The 20,074-nt window shown below is 40.6% G+C and overlaps 1 protein-coding gene across 2 annotated transcripts in view; it reads left to right on the top strand.

Moving 5' to 3' along the window:
• The window catches only part of LOC126307661 (activating signal cointegrator 1), a 118,462-nt gene that overhangs the window by 71,295 nt on the left and 27,093 nt on the right, over nt 1-20,074 (top strand). For both annotated transcript variants that reach the window (XM_049992076.1, XM_049992077.1), the window contains 3 exons: nt 1,713-1,876; nt 7,912-8,060; nt 19,617-19,795. In XM_049992076.1, the coding sequence (XP_049848033.1) occupies nt 1,713-1,876; nt 7,912-8,060; nt 19,617-19,795 (492 nt within the window). The remainder of the gene's footprint in view (nt 1-1,712; nt 1,877-7,911; nt 8,061-19,616; nt 19,796-20,074) is intronic.

The following is a 20,074-nucleotide window of genomic DNA, read 5'->3' as shown; positions in this document are numbered from 1 at the left end:
AAACAGCTTGAATATCCATGTGCATAGATTCTTTCAATGGTTCCTAAGGGGTTAAAAATACAATAACCACTGCCATGTGACCTTTCTTTAAGGCAAGTGGCTCACTGTCTGGGGCAGGCTACTCACTTTTGCTGTACAAAACTAGAGCAACATGAAGGAAGTGGAGTTCGGTGTCCCTTTTGCTGATGACATGTTTGCCCATGGCAGCCCAGTGAGCATGTTCGTACCGTAGCCACTACCACCTCTATCGCACTAGGTTTCACTCAGTAGGAGTGCATGCTGGCAACAATAGCAATGCCACTCCAAGCCTCTATATCGCGTGCCACAATACAGTTAACCTCAAACAATTGTGCATTATTTTAAACCTCTTTCAATGTAGGGTCCTTAAAATGATGGGCCTGTTGACACATTTCCTTATCAGACACCTAATTAATGATGGACATGGTGTCTGCATACAATTCCCGAATTTATTAGTGACAAAACAACATTTACGACTGACGACATGAAGCTCAGCTGCCAGAGCTCTATATGACTGTTGCGACTGTTTGCAATACTGGTAGAACTCAACATGCGCAGCGACCACATGTGTCCACTTGCAGTGGTAAGAGGGCAGCAGATTGCATACATACTCAAAAGAAAGTGATGTTGGTTCCTGTATGGAAGCTAACTATAAGGAAAGAGCCTTAGAGACCTCCTTGTTTATCGTCTGGAATGCCATGAAATGTTGGCAAGCTGCTTCTTGTAAGTGTCCCAATCTACTGCAGAATCATCACGAGGTAGGAATGGTGTCAAGTAAACAACCGATGGCTGAGTCTGGGTCATTGGAACCAGCAACCTTTCCAACACTGCTGTATTCATCTGCTGCTGTTGTAGAAGTGCCTGGAGGATAGCCTCCATGGATTAGCCGAACAGCAGAGGAGCCACAGAACCTGAAACAGATGAAAACTTGCACTTGCTTATTGGTACTTGTGTATTCTACCTAGGAACAAAAGAAAATTCATTCGTAAATAACTAAGTTTTGTTGGCTCATGGAGTGACAACAAGAATATGAGAACACAGAGAGTAATCACATGACGGGAATACATTTGCCAACTGAGGGCTCGTAGGCTCGAGTATCTACATACAAAGATACAATTTTTGGTAGGCATTGCGGGTGTTACACAGCATACGCATGTCGGACCAGGCGAATGCTGTAAGTTATTGGGCTACTTTAGGTGGCCAGCTTGCTTGTTGTGTGGTGTGTCATTCAAATTCAGGTGCATACTATGCTTACCATAGTGACCCAACTTATGACCATGGCAGATGTAGTAACCGGCAGGCTACTACAACCCCCTCTAAGACAGTGACTCGTATCCTGGTGGAATGCAAGGATCTCCAAGTCAAGCATGGTTTTTGAATTCTTTGCCTATAGTGTTGCCAGACTATGTAGACACAATTGAACTGGTTCTTTGTTTAGTTGGAGAAAGTGGTGTTATTCTTAGATCTAACTTTTTAAACTGCTTTCTGGATGGTGTCAAGGTGATTGAGCTTGGGTCATCTCCCACTGCATACTGGGCTTGCTTGGAATAGTGGGTAGGAGGAATTCTAACTGCTTACAGTGATGATTTGGAAAACATTGGGGTGTGCTGAACATTTCTCTCATTTCACCTTCTTCACTCAAATATTAATGTTGAAATTGACAATTTATAAATATTTGAAATCTTTATTTCCAGTCAGAAGAGGACACACGTAATCGATGATGAAAGTGATTACTTCTCTTCAAATTCATCCTGGCTAACTAAAGAAGAAAGAGAGAAGTTGCAGAAGCTGGAGGCAGAGATGAGAGCTAAGCGACATTCTTCTCGTCTTGATAGAAAAGTGACACTTGATTTTGCAGGTAAATTATATATCTCTCTCTGTGTGTGTGTGTGTGTGTGTGTGTGTGTGTGTGTTTGATGTTGTGTGTGTGTGTGTGTGTGTGTCAGAAAGTTTGTCAGAAATAGCTCGAAGCTCACACTATTTTTAATTATAGTTCACAGTTTCTTTACACTTCATTCCCGTCATTAGTATATAGCATTTACTCTATTGTATCTTTTACTTAAAAGTTCTACTGTGGTGTGCAAAGAGATAGATATTTGCATGTTGAAAGTTTTTTAGGGACTGATTAAATATTCTATAAACATATGATCATTCGTATAAGTTCTACAGTCTCGATTAAGGGCATGCAGGTGCTTTATTTACTACTTTTTATGTTGGACTGATATAACTCAAGGAATGTATGCCCTGGCAAATCCAGGAAAAACTGAACTGATACTCCAACAAAGAATTTTACTTTAGCCCACTACTTCAAAATAATATAGGAGTAATTAAATATAAAAGAGAGAGTACCACAAAAAACTATTATTGCAAAGAAAATGTACCATTTACAACAAAATCACACAGTGCACACACAAGTGTCTGCCGACAGCAAAACTTGTCAAAAGCTTTAGGATGAAGACCATGCAGTACTTTCTAACAACAAACTGCTTTCGATGAGTGTGACATCATAACTCTTTACATTTCAAACAGGTCATGGGAAAATATTTGCAAGTGGGGGCTTGCAAATCATCACTTTCAAAGGAAATCTTCTTTTACACAAGATGAATTATGTTAAGTGTGAGGATATGTAGTAAATTTCTTATATCGTGGAACGTTACACTCTCATTGAAAACAAAACACTTTGAGAACCAACTACTTAGAAAAATTTTGTGCCCAGAAGATGGCCATTTAAGTGATTATTTAAAATGTTACTGATATGTTTGTGTTTGCTATATTTTAAAGGGTAAGAAACACCAAGAAAGACCAATATTATACATGACAGCTTAGCTTTTCTTGTAGGTATACTGTATGTATATTAGTTTAAACCATTACTTTCCCTGTTTGTGTGTTGCTGTTACGTAAGTCGTAGTGTTACTGGCTGACTACATCACGTTTCCTGTGCTCTCAATAACTGCCATCAGTGGTGGGCAAGATCACATGATCGGAGCTAAGTTTGGCTGAAAAAAGCGCATCTCAGTCACGATTTCAGTGTTTCAGAAGCTGTTGTTGTGGTCTTTAGTCTGAAGACTGGTTTGATGCAGCTGTCCATGCCACTCTATTCTGCATGAACCTTTTCATCTCCAAATAACTGCTGCAACATACATTGTTCTGAATCTGCTTACTGTATTCATCTCTTGCTCTCCCTCTACCATATTTACACCACCACCACCACCACCACCACCACCACCACTCTCCTCAGATACTAAATTGATCTCTTGATGTCGCAGAATGTGTCCCATCAACTGGTTCCTTCTTCTGGTCAAGTTGTGCTCCAAATTTCGTCTCACCCCACTACTATTCAGTACCTCCTCAGTAGTTACTTGATCTACCAATCTAAGTTTAAATATTCTTCTCTTGCACCACATTTCGAAAGTTTCTATTGTTTTTTTGTCTAAACTGTTTATCATCCATGTTTCGCTTCCATACAATGCTACACTCCAGACAATTACTGTCAGGAAAGACTTCCTGACACTTTATATTCGATGTTAACAAATTTCTCTTCTTCAAAAATGGTTTTCATGCCTTTTCCAATCTATATTATATATCCTCTCTACTTTGGCCATCGTCAGTTATTTTGCCACCCAAATAAAAAAGCTAGTCTTCTATTGTTTCGTAATCTAAATCCCTTTGCATCACCTGATTTAATTTGATTACATTCCATTATCCTTGTTTTGCTTTTGTTGGCGTTAATCATATCCTGCTTTCAAGACGGAGTCCATTCCTTTCAACTGCTCTTACAAGTCCTTTTCTGTCTCTGACAGAATTACAATGTTGTTGGAGAACCTCAAATCTTTTATTTCTTTTCTCTGAACTTTAATTCCTGCTCCAAATGTTTCTTTGGTTTCCTTCACTGCTGCTTCAGTGTAAAGACTGAATAACATCAGGGATAGGCTACAACCCTGTCTCACTCCCTTCTCAACCACTGCTTCATTTTAATGCCCCTCAATTCTTGTAACTGACGTCTGGTTTCTGTACAAGTTGTAAATAGCCTTACACTCCCTGTATTTTACACCTGCTAGTTTCAGAATTTCAGAGAAAGTATTCCAGTCAGTATTGTCAAAAGCTTTCTCTAAGTATACAAATGCTATAAATGTAGGTTTGCCTTCTCTTAACGTATCTTCTAAGATAAATTGTGGGATCAATATTGCCTTGTGTGTTCTTACATTCCTCTGGACTCCAGACTGATCTTCCCTGTGGCTGACATCTATGAGTTTTTCCATTCTTCTGTACAGAATTCATGTTAGTATTTTGCAACAGTGACTTACTAAACTGATAGTTCAGTAATTTTCACACCTGTCAGCAATTGTTTCTTTGGAATTGGAATTATTACATTCTTCTTAAAGTCTGTCGGTATTTTGCCTGTCTCGTACAACTTTCACACTAGATGAAAGAGTTTTGTCATGGCTGGCTCTCCTAAGGCTATCAGTAGTTCTGATGGAATATTGTCTACTCCTGGAGCGGAATGTTGTCTATCCTGGGGCCTTGTTTGGACTTGCATTTTTCAGAGTTCTTGTCAAATTCTTCTCACAGTATCAAATCATCCATCTCATCTTCATCTACGTCCACTTCAGAAGCTACCGTGATGTATTTGGTGGAATTTGTATTTATATTTTCGTAATAGAAAAATATGCAGTGTACATGGTGCCGCACATTAAAGATTTTTCCAAAACATTGTTTTTTACTGGCTTTTGTTTCCTAAAGTGTTGGGAAGTTCTTCCTTTCGAAGGAATGACAAGTTTTACAGCTCTGAGAGAAAGTATGTTGTTACTTAACACAGAAAAAATGTACTTTCGCCTGGGATATGGTGTATTTTTTACACACACACACACACACACACACACAGGGTGCACATAATACATAAAGTCCGGGAACACTTTCAATTATTTATTGCACAAGAACCAAACTTTGTACAGATATCTTACATATTTTAGTTTGAAGAGAAAACCTGAAAGGTTTTTTCTTTTCTTTTTTCCCCCTCCATGTATACCGCCACATCGTAGTTTGGTAATTTGCCAATGGTTAATGCTAGTCGCAAACATGGGGAGTTCAGTGTGGAGCAATCTTTCTGTGTGCTGGAGTTCGACAAAAACAAGTGTGCTACAGCTGTTCAAAGGATGTTTAGAACAAAGTATGGTAAGAAACCACCACTGGAACAACAAATTTGTTATGATGGGTTGCTTGTTCCTGGCAAAGAGAAGCGGCCATCCCAGTGTGAGTGAAGTAAATGTGGAACGGGTACAAGAGACAAGGAGTCCAAAGAAATTGGTGCGTCATGCATCCTGTGAACTCGAAACGGCTGCAATGACAGTGTGGAAAGCCCTGCAACAGAAGCTGTCTATGAAACCATTCAAATTGGAGTTAGTGCAGAAGTGCAATGATGACAACAAAGACATATGTTTTGAATTTTGTTAGCAGTTGCAACAATTGAATGTGGATGGGGATGGCATTGTTGATCACTTAATTTTTTGCGACGAAGCCACTTTTCACACTAATGGTAAAGTGAACAGGCATAATTGTTGAATCTGGGGTACAAAGCATCAACACGAATGCATGGAATTTGAGTGTAATTCCCCAAAGGTGGTGCCCTGTCACGTCGAAAACTGTATGGGCCATTCTTCTTTGCTGAGGGCACTGTCAATGCATGTTCCTACTTGGACATGTTGCAGCAGTGGCTGGTGCCTCAAATGCAATCGGACTCTCCTTTCATCTTTCAGCAGTATGGGGCTCCACCCCATTTTCGTCCTGAAGTTCGTGGGTACCTGAACACGAAGCTGCCACATCGATGGATCGGCCGTGTTACAGAAGGGGACAGCTGTTTCATGAAGTGGCCTCCCCGATCACATCATCTCGCTCCGTGTGACTTTTTTCTGCGGGGACACATTAAAGATTTGGTGTATGTACCGCCTCTACCACATGATGTAGCAGAGCTCCGGGAGAGAATACGGGAAGTGACTGCCATAGTTGATGACGCCATGGTGGGACGGGTATGGCAAGAATTCGATTACCGTATTGACGTCTGCCAGGTCACTCATGACTCGCATATCAAATGTTTGTAAAAAAAACTTTCAGAGTATCTCTTCAAAATGCAATATGTAAGACATCTGTACAAAGTTTAGTTCTTGTGCAATAAATAATTGAAAGTGTTCCTGGACTTTATGTACACCCTGTATATATTTTTTTCTCCCTTTTACCCTGTAACTAGACTATTACATTCACTATAAACCAAATTTCACCCAGACTGAAAGTGTTAGTTCTGAACCTTGCTTAATTAAAGAAGAAACAGTTCTGTAACCAGTTTAACATTAATTTAGAGGAGACAGAATGGTTGGCCGGTGCTCATTTACAGAAGGTGAAATTTCAGACACATTTAAAAGTGAAAAAGTAATCCTAACTTTCAAAACTGTTAGTTCCTTCGTCAAGAAGAAAGTAGAGTTAGGAGGGGCAGGTCACTCAGACACCATGTTGAGAGGACTACTACTGTTGCGAAGATGGGGAGAGAGAAAGATGCAATGGGTGTGCTATCATTGAGACCAAGAGATCCAAGAAAGTACATTCATAAGCACTGTGCCAGCTTTAGTCCATACATCATGAGGGATTGAGATAAATGAGAAGTGTGGAATAGATAATGCAATAAGAATTCAAGGAAATCAGAAAAGGAGACGAGGAAAACAAAAAGAGGGGAAGGGGGTGATGGAAGGACATCAGAGAGAGATAATAGCACTTCACAATGTTACTTGATATGTTTTCTTAAGTAGTATTTGTATAGGATGAGGATGAGATGTTGAGGAATTCAGTAGTGGAGTTGATATGATTACCATAGATGTCTTCTAGGGAAGGAAGCATTTCATGTGGAAGGAGTGACAGCTGTCACAAATGATTCAAGCAGTGACACTACTCCAAGAGTAAAAGGTTCTGTCTCTTTGCTTTGCTGGCATAATAGTGCAATTACAATAGTTACTGCAATATTTGGTTTTTGGCATTAACTTAATGTAGTATCATTTCAGGAAAACAAATCAATGTAACTTACGCTGCTCAGGAAACAAATTTAATACTCATTGTCAATAAACAGTCACACCACATAATTTCCTGGGCATGAAGTGCCCACTGTACTGTCAACTGAAAATTTGTGACTCACGAAATGCAATTTTGTTTCATTGATGACAATATTTCTTGAAGTTAAGATTCATCATTGGAGATCAAAAGATTGAATTGCTGACAATGACTCGATTATGTTCAGAAGATCTGTCATAGCTACAAATGTAAAAATAGACAAATCTAATATTTGTGATGCCTCTAAGCTTTATTGTTGGCTGTGTAACTGGATTAGGGTTTTGTTCCTGTTTTTGGTCAACTGGCTGTGTTACTGATTTTGGTTTCTTTTCCTGTTTGTGGTCTCAAACACAAAATTTTACGTGTATGTTCCAGTTTCAGCAGGCAAATTGTTGTTAGGAAATTAGTTGTTTCTCTACAGTTTATTGTTTAAAGAGGTCCTCATTGATTGCAAGTTTTTGATACCTTTCTGCGTTGTGGTAATACTGATCACTAGTTTGCTCGGAAGAATATTTATGTTGTTATATAGCTGTTAAACACCATGATCACTGTAAGTTTGCTTTTGAAATGCGCTATGAAAGTATCTCACGTGAACAAACTTTTGTACATTGTAATGGAAAGTCTGTTTTAAAAATGAGAAATGAAGAATTTGTGATGACATTCCCTTTGGAGTGTGTGTGCGTCTTCCCCCCCTCCCCCCCCCCCCTCCCCACCCCAAATGGAGAATTTTCCTAACTACTGAATGTTGTTCCATAGTTCCAGCAGAAGACTAAATCCTATACTGTATTTGTTTCTTTCTTTCAGGCCGTAAAGTAGTGGAAGAGGATGACATGCAAGACTTGTTAACTACCCAGGATAGAATACTGCAAGAGATCAGTGAAAGTATAAATAGCCCAAGAAAATATGTGAGCGGGAACGATGTACATCCTGGAATGACTTGTCCCCAGCCAATCGTGAGTTTCACTGCTAATTTTATTATAGAAAAACAACATTTAGAGACTGGTGATAGGATGTTTAATTTTGAGACAGGTCTAAATATTTTTTATAATATATGTTTGCCATAGGTTAATTCTTACAAGAAGTGCAAAAATAGCCACCAATCACTGTTAATATTGCAATTTATTAAAAACAAATTGCACTGTTGTTGGTTTCTAACCAATAGGCTCACCATCAGATGGCTGTTGCGGTGAAAGTACTTTAGGGTGGTGGTGCCACTGAAAAATATACATCATTTTATAGCACTGTTGGCTTCTATTGGAGTAGTTCATATTTTGCAGAATACTCAGCAAAATAAAACACTTTTCTGAATGTTGAATAAACAGGTAGTGTAGAGCACTCGAGTGCATACACACAAACACACAAACGCACCCACCACCTACCCGCCCACGCACACACATGCACAAACAAATAGAATTACTAGCTGTGGTTGGTTGCCATTTACACTTTTTTGCAATAATTTACTCATGCTTTTACAAATGTATGTGCTCACTATAACAGTTTTCATCAAAATAGTGGATGTTTCTTTTGTGTGGTGTGTCACCTACATTTAATTTCACTTTTGAGCTTTATAATAGGATATGCTTGTACTGTGGCCATTTGTTGGGAAACATGTTAAGTGGGAAATTCCATAACAATTCCAAACAATTTTGATAAAATTTGTTAGACACTCTTTAGTAGTAAAGAACATTGACAAGTATGTTTTGAAAGATATTCAAGTACAGGTGGGGATGTAAATCAAGTCTTATTATTCCACACAGACACAAAAAATCATGGAGGTAGCCACCAGTTGTAGAAATCCCTTTTAAATGTTATCATTTGACACTCCACTATATAGTGGAGACGCTGAGTCGCAGATAGGCACAACAAAAAGACTCTCACAATTAAAGCTTTCAGCCATTAAGGCTTTTGTCAACAGTACACACGCAAAAGACACGCGTGTGCAAATGCAACTCACACACACGATTGCAGTCTCAGGCAATTGAAACCACACTGTAAGCAGCAGCACCAGGGCATGATGGGAGGAGGCTGGGGTAGGGAGGGGGAAGGATAGTTCGGTAGGGGTGGCAGACAGTGAAGTGCTGCAGGTTAGATGGAGGGCAGGAGGATGGGGAGAAGTAGCGGAAAAAAAGAGAAATAAAAAGACTGGTTGTTGTAGTGGAATGACGGCTGTGTAGTGCTGGAATGGGAACAGAGAAGGGCTGGAAGGGTGAAGACAGTGTCTAAGGAAGGTTGAGGCCAGTAGGGTTAAGGGAAAGTTCCCACCTGCGCAATTTTGAAAAGCTGGTGTTGGTGGGAAGGATCCATATGGCACCGGCTGTGAAGCAGTCATTGAAATGAAGGCTGCCATGTTTGGCAGCATGCTAGCAACAGGGTGGTCCGTTTGTTTCTTGGCCACAGTTTGTCGGTGGCCATTTATGCGGACAGACAACTTGTTGGTTGTCATGCCTACATAGAATGTAGCACAGTGGTTGATTTTTCGGATGTAAGTCTACATTATTTACATAATTTTTCCCACTTTTTCCACCACCACGGATCCTTGCTCCTTCCATCTGCATCATCACACAAAAGTTTCCTTATCCGTAGCCAGATCCCAGTCCCACATACTGTTCCTGTGTTGTAGCTTGGCTCATGGAATCCCCCCTTGCGGCCTTACCATCAAATTACCCATCTCTGACTGCCACCTCTCCTTCCACAATGACCTCCATCTGTTCATATTCTGCCAGTCCTTAGCCCTGACTAACATAGTCCTGCAAAACCATATCAACCAAGCCCAAACCTCCTTGCAGTTCCTTCTCTCCATTCGCAAAATTCTCCTGCTATGCAATCCCAAATTCCTGGAACCCATAACACACATTGAAACTCTTGCCCTGCAGGAACTTGAGCAACGTGCACGATGCCACCTCCAAAACCTCTCCATCTTGCTCACTTCCTACGTCTGCCTTGGAATACCAGTGTCCACCACCTTTACAACAACCTCCAAACCCCTCCCACGTCCCCTCATAACTGACAAACCCTCTCTTGCAGACCTACTACTCTTACCCCATCGTCCTAAACTCACTCCCACCCGCATAGAGAATCCAGAACCTAAACAGACCCACAACACAGTCGTGAACCTTTCCTCCAGGATCCTTAGCCCCATAGAAATATCAGTCCTTTCCAAAGGCCTCACCTTTTGCCCCACTTCCAAATTCAGTCATGCAGGACTTGTTGAAGACCTTCTCTCCTTCTCCCGATCCCTACAGTGGAAACACTTTTCCGCCACCAACCCTACCAATCAGACACGATCAAAGACCAATATTGAACCTTGCCTGACTCAGTTCACTCCTCCATCCAACTGTGATCCACCCCCACTGCCCCCAAACCACCCCCTGTTAACTTTCCCGAATTTCTTAACCTTTAACCTTCCTCACCATCATTCCCCAAATCCCTCAACATGTAAACTAACCTTACATCTGTAGAAAATTCCAACCTATAATCCTGCCTGCTGACAAAGGCTCCAACCTTGTTGTTTTAAACCACAGTGACTATCTAGTGGTAGGACCCCACCAGCTGTCAGATGCTTCACGTACAAACCTTGCCACAGTGATGCCATTCCAGTAATCCAGCAGGATCTCCAGTCACCCCTCAAATCCTTAGGCCCATCCCAGAACCTCTCACCAGAGTCCATCTCTCTACTCACCCCTACCTTCTACATGCTTTCTAAAGTCCATAAACCTAATCACCCAGGGTGTCCCATTGTGTCCAGTTACTATGCCCCCACTGAGACAATCTCTGCTCTCGTAGACCAATACTTTCAACCTATTACCTGGAACTTACCCTTCTATATAAAAGATGCCAACCATTTCCTCCAACAACTCTCCACAGTTCCTGTACCTGTACCACATGCTGCCATGCTCGTCGCTATTGATGCCACTGATGCCACCTTCATGTACACTAACATTCCTAATGCCCATGGCCTTACCGCTATTGAAAACTATCTTTCCCAATGCATGATGGATTCCTAACCAACAATGTCCTTCCTAGTTAGCATAACCAACTATATCCCCACCCACAATTATGTCTCCTTTGAAGGCATTACCTACAAACAAATTCAGGGTATGTCTATGGGTGCCAGCATGGCACCATCCTATGCCAACCTATTCATTGACAATCTAGAGGAGTCTTTCCTAAAAACCCAGAACCCTAAACCCCTAACCTGGTTCAGATTCATTGATGACATTTTTACTATCTGGATCAAAGGTGAGGACATCCTATCCACATTCCTCCAGAACCTCAACAAATCCTCCCCCATTTGCTTCCCCTGGTCCTACTCAACTCAACAAGCCACTTTTATAGATGTTGACCTCCACCTCAAAGAAAACCCTTCTGCACAGCCTAACCACCCAAGGTAGTCACATCTGCAGTGATGAGCAGTCCCTCTCGAAATATACTGAGGGTCTCACTGAAGCCTTCGCTGACCATGATTATCCTTCCAATCTTGTACGAAAACAAATCTCCCATACCTTATCTTTCCAGTCTCCCACCACCTCCCAAAGTCCCACCGTCCGGCCAAAGAGGAGCTTTCCCCTTGTAACTCAGTACCACCCAGGACTGGAGCAACTGAATTACGTTCTCCGCCAGGGTTAGGATTACCTCTCATCATGCCCTGAAATGAGAAATGTCCTGCCCACTATCCTTCCCACCCCTCCTACAGAGGTATTCTGCCGTCCACCAAACCTACACTATATACTCATCCATCCTTACACAACCCCTGCTCCCAATCCCTTACCTCATGGCTCATACCCCCGTAATAGACCTAAATACAAGTCCCGTCCCATACATCCTCCTACCACTGCCTATGCCAGTCCAGTCACTAACATCACCTATCCAATCAAAGGCAGAGCTACCTGTGAAACCAGTCATGTGGTCTACAAGCTAAGCTGCAATCACTATGCTGCGTTCTATGTAGGCATGACAACCAAGTTGTCTGTCCGCATGAATGGCCACCGATAAATTGTGGCCAAGAAACAACTGGACCACCCTGTTGTTGAACATCCTGCCAAACATGATATCCTTCATTTCAATGTCTGTTTCACAGTCTGTGCCATATGGATCCTTTCCACCAACACCAGCTTTTCTGAATTGCACAGGTGGGAACTTTCCCTGCAATACACCCTAGATTCCTGTAACTCTCCTGGCCTCAACCTTTATAAGGCACTGTTCTCACCCAGCCAAGCCAGCCCCTTCCCTGTTCCCATTCCAGCACTATCCAGCCGTCATTCCACCACCACACCCAGTCTTTTTATTCCTCTCTTTTTCCACTACTAAACTGCAGCACTTCACTGTCCGCCGCCCCCACCACACTATCCCTCCCCTTCCCTGCCTCAATCTCCTCCTTACCCCCACCCAGTCACGACTTCCATCATGCGCTGGTGCTGCTCCTCGCAGTATGGTTCCAGTTGCCTGAGACTGTAGTCGTGTGTGTGTGTGTGTGTGTGTGTGTGTGTGTGTGTGTGTGTGTGTGTGTGTGTTTGTTGTTGTTGTCGTTGTTGTTGACAAACACCTTAATGGCCGAAAACATTAATTGTGAGAGTCTTTTTGTTGTGCCTATATATGACTCAGCATCTCCACTTGATGGGGAGTAGCAACTTTCCTGCTCATAATATTGTTACATTCCATCCTGGATTTTCCATTGTTTGATACTGTTAATGTAATGAGATGTTTCTATTATTGGTAATGGATTTTATTTTGCATGAAGTAAGAAACTGCTTTTGGTTTGTAATCTTCTACTACTCATAGAGAAGTTTATGAATTCATTGAGGTCCGTAAATTAACTATCCAAGACAGTTTAAGTAGTCAGGCATATCATCAGTAGAGACAGAAAATATCATGTGGCATACGCCCAGGCTATTATATGCACTGATACTACCAAATATAACTGTTCTTTTAGAATTATCAGTAGTCAGACAAATGAAGGGGGTTTGTTACATTAAAGCACTGTTGGCTATCTTCTAACCTATGTGCCTGCTACCAACCTGTGCCCTGCTTCCTTTTATTATGGAAAGCTTAATAACATTAGTTCTTCAATAAGCAAAGTCATTAATTTTGTACAATTTATTTCAACTTGTTACAATGAGATTATGGGTCTTAAGCAGTTTCATATTTTTTAACAATCACATACATCAATCCATTATATAAAAGTTCACATTTTAAAATGTAGTTATTGCATTACTTCACATGCAATGGTTCATGACTTCTTCTGATATGCAAAACTCAATCACCGTTGTGTATGAAAAAAAATAATTTTGTATATATTTGAATGAATCACTCTGTGGTCTGAAACTGGTGATATACTCATCATTCTTCATAAATTATTGTACAAAAAAACTTCCTAAGTTTTAACTCAAGTACTTATTCACATTTGTAAATGCAAGCTGACCCTCCCACATAACCATGAGTGTTAGCATGATGCTTTCAGGATATGGGAAGGCACATCAGCCCAGGATTGAATTTATCTGGTGGATTAACACTGGTGGCCAGTGTACTGGCCAGCCTGGGTGTGGTTTTTATGTGGTTTTCCGTATCCAACTAGGTGAATACTGGACTGATACACACATCCTGCATCAGTAACACAATTCACAAAAATTTAGGAAATGTTCCCACACTTTCACATGGGATAACGCAAGATCAGACTGATGGGGTACACAGATTCGATTCGGGAGAGAAAGGGGCAGTGACAGGAAGGCCGTCTGGCCACCCTCTTCCACTAACATTGCCAAATGCAATAATTAATATTCCAACCCCACGAAGATATGGGATAAAGGAAAAAAGAATAAGAATATGTGAACTGTTCCTTCCATAGCCTTAACTTTTCTTCACACACGTGGCGGAAGTCCAACTTTCATTCTTGGACACTCATCATAAGCTCTTACACTTCCCACTTCTTAAATAAACATGCATTCTACCAAGGTATTCTTATCAACATCTGAGAATCGCAGCCATCAGCATGAAGCGCTAATGCTCTGAATGTTCCGGAAGACCAACAGTATCACAGCTGCCAGAAGTGAGCTTTGTGTTGACTGCTTGCAAGGATATCCTTAAAAGTCAAAGGAAGTTTGTTTCCAACAAATGAAATGAAACATAGTGCTATAATTGAGAGCTTTCCAGAGGAATCTCTTGATACTTCACCTGTTCGGACACCCCGTCCAAATCATACACACCCCATCCAAATCATACATATGAAGAATTTGCCGCGAATTGAGCAACTATCAATAAATGACATGATGATCGTAGTGTTACAGTCAGTACATTAAGCCCTCAACAAACAGTAAATCTTAGTTTCTAGAATCACTGATTATGAGAGAATAATTGACAATGGAGCTGGAGATGGGAAAAAAGTAGGGTGAGTCACCCAGGAAGAAGGCTAGTAAATAGGAGACTGTATGTATGGTGAGGAACTGATCTCGCAGAATCAAGGTTTGAGACTTTAATTGTGCACATGGAGAGTAATGAATAGTGATGCAATAAAGATATGAGGTTTATACACGTACATCAAGATGCCTTAGTACAGGATGGTGCCAATGGTAATGGCAACAGTGGTATTCTGAATAATTTGACTGACAGTAGTCAAGTAATAATACTATGATTGAAATGACAAGGTGGGAGACATGATATCAGGGGGAAGAAAAGGATATCCCATTGGGGAACAAAGCAGAAGATTTAGGGAGAAGTACGTACCGCAGTGAAAATGATGAAAATATTTTTCGGATATCTTTTCACTTTGGGTCATAATTCTTGGTTTCTGTTGCCAAATGTTTGTATCATCTTTGGTATCTTTTATCAGTAGTGATTTGACTTTCAGACATTGTCTAACATCTATGTTTATCTTCCTATCTGTAGTCTAATTAAAATTTCATGTAAGTTGGCATATATTTTGTGTGAGAACTGGGTTGCAACAATGTGCCAGGTGTCCCTCAGTTAAAGGTTGCAGGCTGCCTATTCATGTAGAATGAATGTTTGTGTGCTGTGGTTGGTATCAGTCAAGCTGTGAGGAGGGCTCAACATTTCACTGACGGAATGGCGCTTGTCCGAATGAATCTTCTACTGTATGTAGTCCCTAGACCTCGGATTTTAGGTAAAAACCTATTTTTTTCCTCATTAAATAAAGGCAATAAAAGTTGTACATACACAAATTATGCCAATGTATGATCAAAAACACTAGTTCCATAGCACCTAGAAATACCTAATTTCAGGTTTGTGCCTGATTGTATCCAAATCTTAAAAATCCAATTAAATAAAATTTTATGTGACTAACATTCTCTCATGGTCTTCCCATATAATAATTATGCAAATATTTTATCAAAAATTTTGTAGTACCTAAAATACCTATCATGTTAGAACCTAACTGAACCTCATTTTTAAAAATCCTAAAAACACCAAATATCATGTTAGAACCTGGCTGTATCTGATTTTTAAAAATCCAGTCAAAATTTGTATGACTAAAACTACTCTTCTGATCTTCCTGGTTACTTAGAAAACAGTAATTGAATGATAACTGGTTTATTTGCATGTGTGAACACCAATCGTGAGGCAGACGACGACAGCATATGCCAGGCTGTTAGAGCCCGCCCTGCTCCGCAGAGCATTGTCGCTGGCTGTGAACTGTTAGATGGGCCGGCAGGGCACAGAGGAGCTTTGTGATCTGCCTCTGGCGCCTACCTGTCCTGTCGGAACAGCCTGTTTAGAACACCTGCTCTTTCTTCATTCAGTCGGTCAGCGTGCTGCTTGGATGTGGTGAAATATTTCACAACAACAGTGTATTTTTGGAAAGTCAAGCATGCCAAAAGTAAAAGTAGCCAACTCCAAATCATCTCTGATTTGTCTGTGGTTACAAGAATTTTCTCCATTTCTCTACAGACTTTTTTTATGACAGAGGTCACATTTAAGTCAGCATGTTGCAGAGATTAAACACCAGGCAAATTTAAAAAAATAAATCAAACTTGAAACAAACATTTGTAGTTAATTAACAAACAAATTGAATTTCATCTTGATGTGTGATCAGCCATTGTTGCAGCAAACATACCATTCAATGCAGTTGAAAATAGCCAGTTCAAAAGTTTTCTAGAGAAATACTGTCACCGCTGCATTCCATCAGAATACACACTGACAAAGACCTATTTAGATACTTTATATGAAAATACATTGAGCAGGATAAGGGAAGATATAGGCGGTTCATATGTAAACCTCTGTCGATGAGACAACTGACAGACAAGGTCAATATGTGGCTAATTTGATTGTTGGAAAGTTAGATCCTGACACTCAATCTGTACCTCATCTGATCTGCAGCAAGGAGTTAAACGAAAAGACTAACCAGGAAACAGTTGCTCACTTTGTGAATAGAGCCCTCAAATTAAATTCCCCAACAGTCTAGATGTAAATAAAGTACTTGTAATGTGCACTGGTGCAACCACATACAAGATTGCTGCTGTTAAATTGTTGAAAGTATTTTACCCAGCCCTGCTCCATATCATAAGTCATGTCCACAGCATGAATCGTGTAGCTGAGATGATACATCTCGAATTTCCACATGTAATTAAGCTAGTTTCAGCCATCAAAAAGGTTTTTATTAAAACACCTACAAGAATCAAGTTAGTTCAAGAGGAACTTCCCAGTGTACCATTTCCACCAGAACCCATACTAACTCGATGGGAAATGTGGCTAGAGGCCGTGGAATATTACAGTGAGCATGTGGAAGACATTAATAACATTGTTCTTAAATTGCAGGAGGAGACAGTGAGCATTACTTCAACTGATTATGCATTTTTGGTCCCTATTATTAAAGCTCTATAGTGTTCAGGGAAACCTGTCTACATGCAACTGTGATTGATAGACAAGGTGACAGAAAAATATCCACTTGGTCCCAGGTTCTGTTGCTACGAAAGTTAGTGAGAAACTAAAGAGAATGCTAAAAAAAAATATTAAAAAATAAAACCAGAACTGACCACCCTCTGTATAGTGGCTGACATCTTATAAGGTAAATCAACAGAATCTGAGTGTGCAGTCCCACTGCACCTAAAACCGTCTTTTAAATATGCTCCGGTGACATCTGTTGACGTGGAACACTCATTCTCGGCATATAAGGTGGTATTAACAGACAAGAGATGCAGTTTCTCAAGAGAAAATGTGGAGAAAGTATTAGTTATTTACTGTGACTGTAATTACGGACATGGGCAACAATATAATGTGGATTTTTGTCAGTCTATTTATCTTTCTAACTAATTAATGGAAAATCTCATATAAAGATGTGAAACAATTACTAACAAAGAGATAGAGGGGCTGGCCAGTACTTACCTCAGCTCAGTACAGCCGATAGAAACACAAAAAACAACCGAAAATTTAAGTTCCTAGCTTTCGGAATAAATGTTCCTTCATCGGGGAGGAGAGAGGGGAAAGAAAGGGAAGAAGGGAAAGTGGATTTAGTTACTCACAACCCAGGTTATGAAGCAACTGGGAAAGGAAAACAGGGAGGGTAGCAAGGATGGAGGCATGGTTGTCAGAGGGAAGTCAAAGATATTCTACTGTAGGTACTGTGCCAGCTTCAAACCAAAGAGGATGCATACAGAAGTAAAGAGGTATATAGTATAAAGATGTAGGATGAAAAGATGCATGAATGGCTAAAGAGGAAAGGGAAAGAGGAGAAGACTGAAAAGTAAATGGGAGTGAGGTTGTTTAACGTAATTTCAGTCCAGGGGGATGGCGGGATGAAAGGATGTGCTGGAGTGCAAGTTCCCATCTCCGCAGTTCAGAGGGACTGGTGTTGGGTGGGAGAAGCCAAATGGCACATACGGTGTAGCAGGTTCCTAGGTCCCTAGAATTATGCTGGAGGGCATGCTCTGCTACTGGGTATTGGACATCTCCTAGGCGGACAGTTCGTCTGTGTCCGTTCATGCGCTCTGCCAGTTTAGTTGTTGTCATACTAATGTAAAAGGCTGTGCAGTGCAGGCATGTCAGCTGATAAATGACGTGTAGTTTCACACGTGGCCCTGCCTTGAACTGTGTATGTTTTACCAGTAGCGGGGCTGGAGTAGGTGGTTGTGGGGGGATGCATGGGGCAGGTTTTGCAGCGGGGTCGGTTACAGGGGTAGGAACCGCTGGGTAGAGAAGGTAGTCTGGGAATATTGTAGGGTTTAACAAGGATGTTACGGAGGTTAGGGGGACGACGAAAGGCAACTCTGGGTGGTGTGGGGAGAATTTTGTCAAGGGATGATCTCATTTCAGGGGTTGACTTTGAGAAAGTCATATCCCTAGCGGAGTAATTTATTGATGTATTCGAGGCAAGGATAATATTGGGTGACAAGGGGGATGTTTCTGTGTGGTCTGAGGGTAGGAATATTGTTGTTGGACGGGGAGGAATGTATTGCTCGGGAGATCTGTTTGTGGACAAGGTCTGCAGGATAGTTGCGGGAGAGGAAAGCACTGGTCAGGTTATTGGTGTAATTGTTGAGGGATTTGTCACTGGAGCAGATACGTTTGCCACGAATACCTAGGCTGTAGGGAAGGGAGTGTTTGATGTGGAATGGATGGCAGCTATCAAAGTGAAAGTACTGTTGTTTGTTTGTGGGTTTGATATGGTGAAGAAACACTCCTTAATTTCTTCCATAACCTCAACTCCTTTTCAAATCTGAATTTCACCTGGTCCTTCTCCAAAACCCAAGCCACATTCCTGGATGTTGACCTTCATCTTGTTGAAGCTCACATCCACACCTCTGTCCATATCAAACCCACAAACAAACAACAGTACCTTCACTTTGATAGCTGCCGTCCATTCCACATCAAACGCTCCCTTCCCTACAGCCTAGGTACTGGCCAGCCCCTCTATCTCTTTGTTAGTAATTGTTTCACGTATTTATCTTTCTAGACAATAAAATGTCAGAATTTTATCACCTATTTTCTGGTTTTCGTAACCTATTTGTGTAAGTGATAGGACCTATTTTAGGTATCTAATTTAAGATTTTTAGAACCTAAAGGTCCGAGGTCTAGTAATCACTGCAGCAACCTGATACTTTATTGCAGCACATTAGCAATAGCAGCCATTTCGTGAGTGATGCTAAGATATGAAATTGGAGACCTCTATTCTGTCATGAAGTATCACCTAACAAATAATTTTACTGTCTATAACAGAATATAACCAATACCATCAAGCCACATCTGAATTTGGATATTGTCTTTACTTCAGGACATAAATGGATGATATTGTAGTAAATTTATTAGTAAAGTTAATTTAATTAATCACTAGTCTTTCTAAAACTGAAGCCATCAGACAATGAGAGTGTAGTTAGAAAATTGGAGAGGGATGGAGATAAAGGGAGGTAAATGACATAAATTAGGGACAGAGATATTACTCTCATGGTTAGCTGATAAGCAGTGCAAGTCAAGTTTGATTTAGTAATTTTGCTTGATTTATTATACTGAGAAAATTAACTTCCTTTTTGTTAATAAAAGCCTTTTGAAAGAACTGCATATTTTTTCAGTATCAGGAAGTTGCCATTCCAGGTGCTGAAAATTATATACAGAGAAGTTATCAGGAAGATGACATGAGGCAAAATATCCATAGAGTACAAGACAGAGAATTATTGGAAATGTCGGATGATGGTTACTGCCTAAGCATGCATCAGCCATGGGCGTCATTACTTGTAGCAGGCATCAAACAGTAAGTCGTATTTTTCCTGTTTGAATTTATTACTTTCTAAGCTATATCATGTTGCATCAATACTATAGTACAAACACAGAATAGTGACTCGTGCAGTTTGTAAGTTAATTTTCTGTATAATCAGTCCAGTCACACCTAACTTGGGGTTATGGTCTTCACCTGTGAATATCAGACACGCCTCATTAGAGTTCCAGTCTTGTTGATTTAAAAAGTTATGTTTGTGTACACTGTCTGGTAAAGAAATGTAGCCATGAGTAACATATTACTATTTGTAATTGA

Source organism: Schistocerca gregaria, unplaced genomic scaffold, assembly GCF_023897955.1.
Source record: "Schistocerca gregaria isolate iqSchGreg1 unplaced genomic scaffold, iqSchGreg1.2 ptg000355l, whole genome shotgun sequence".
In the NCBI taxonomy this organism is placed as follows: domain Eukaryota; kingdom Metazoa; phylum Arthropoda; class Insecta; order Orthoptera; family Acrididae; genus Schistocerca; species Schistocerca gregaria.
This window is presented reverse-complemented; position numbering and strand designations above follow the sequence as displayed.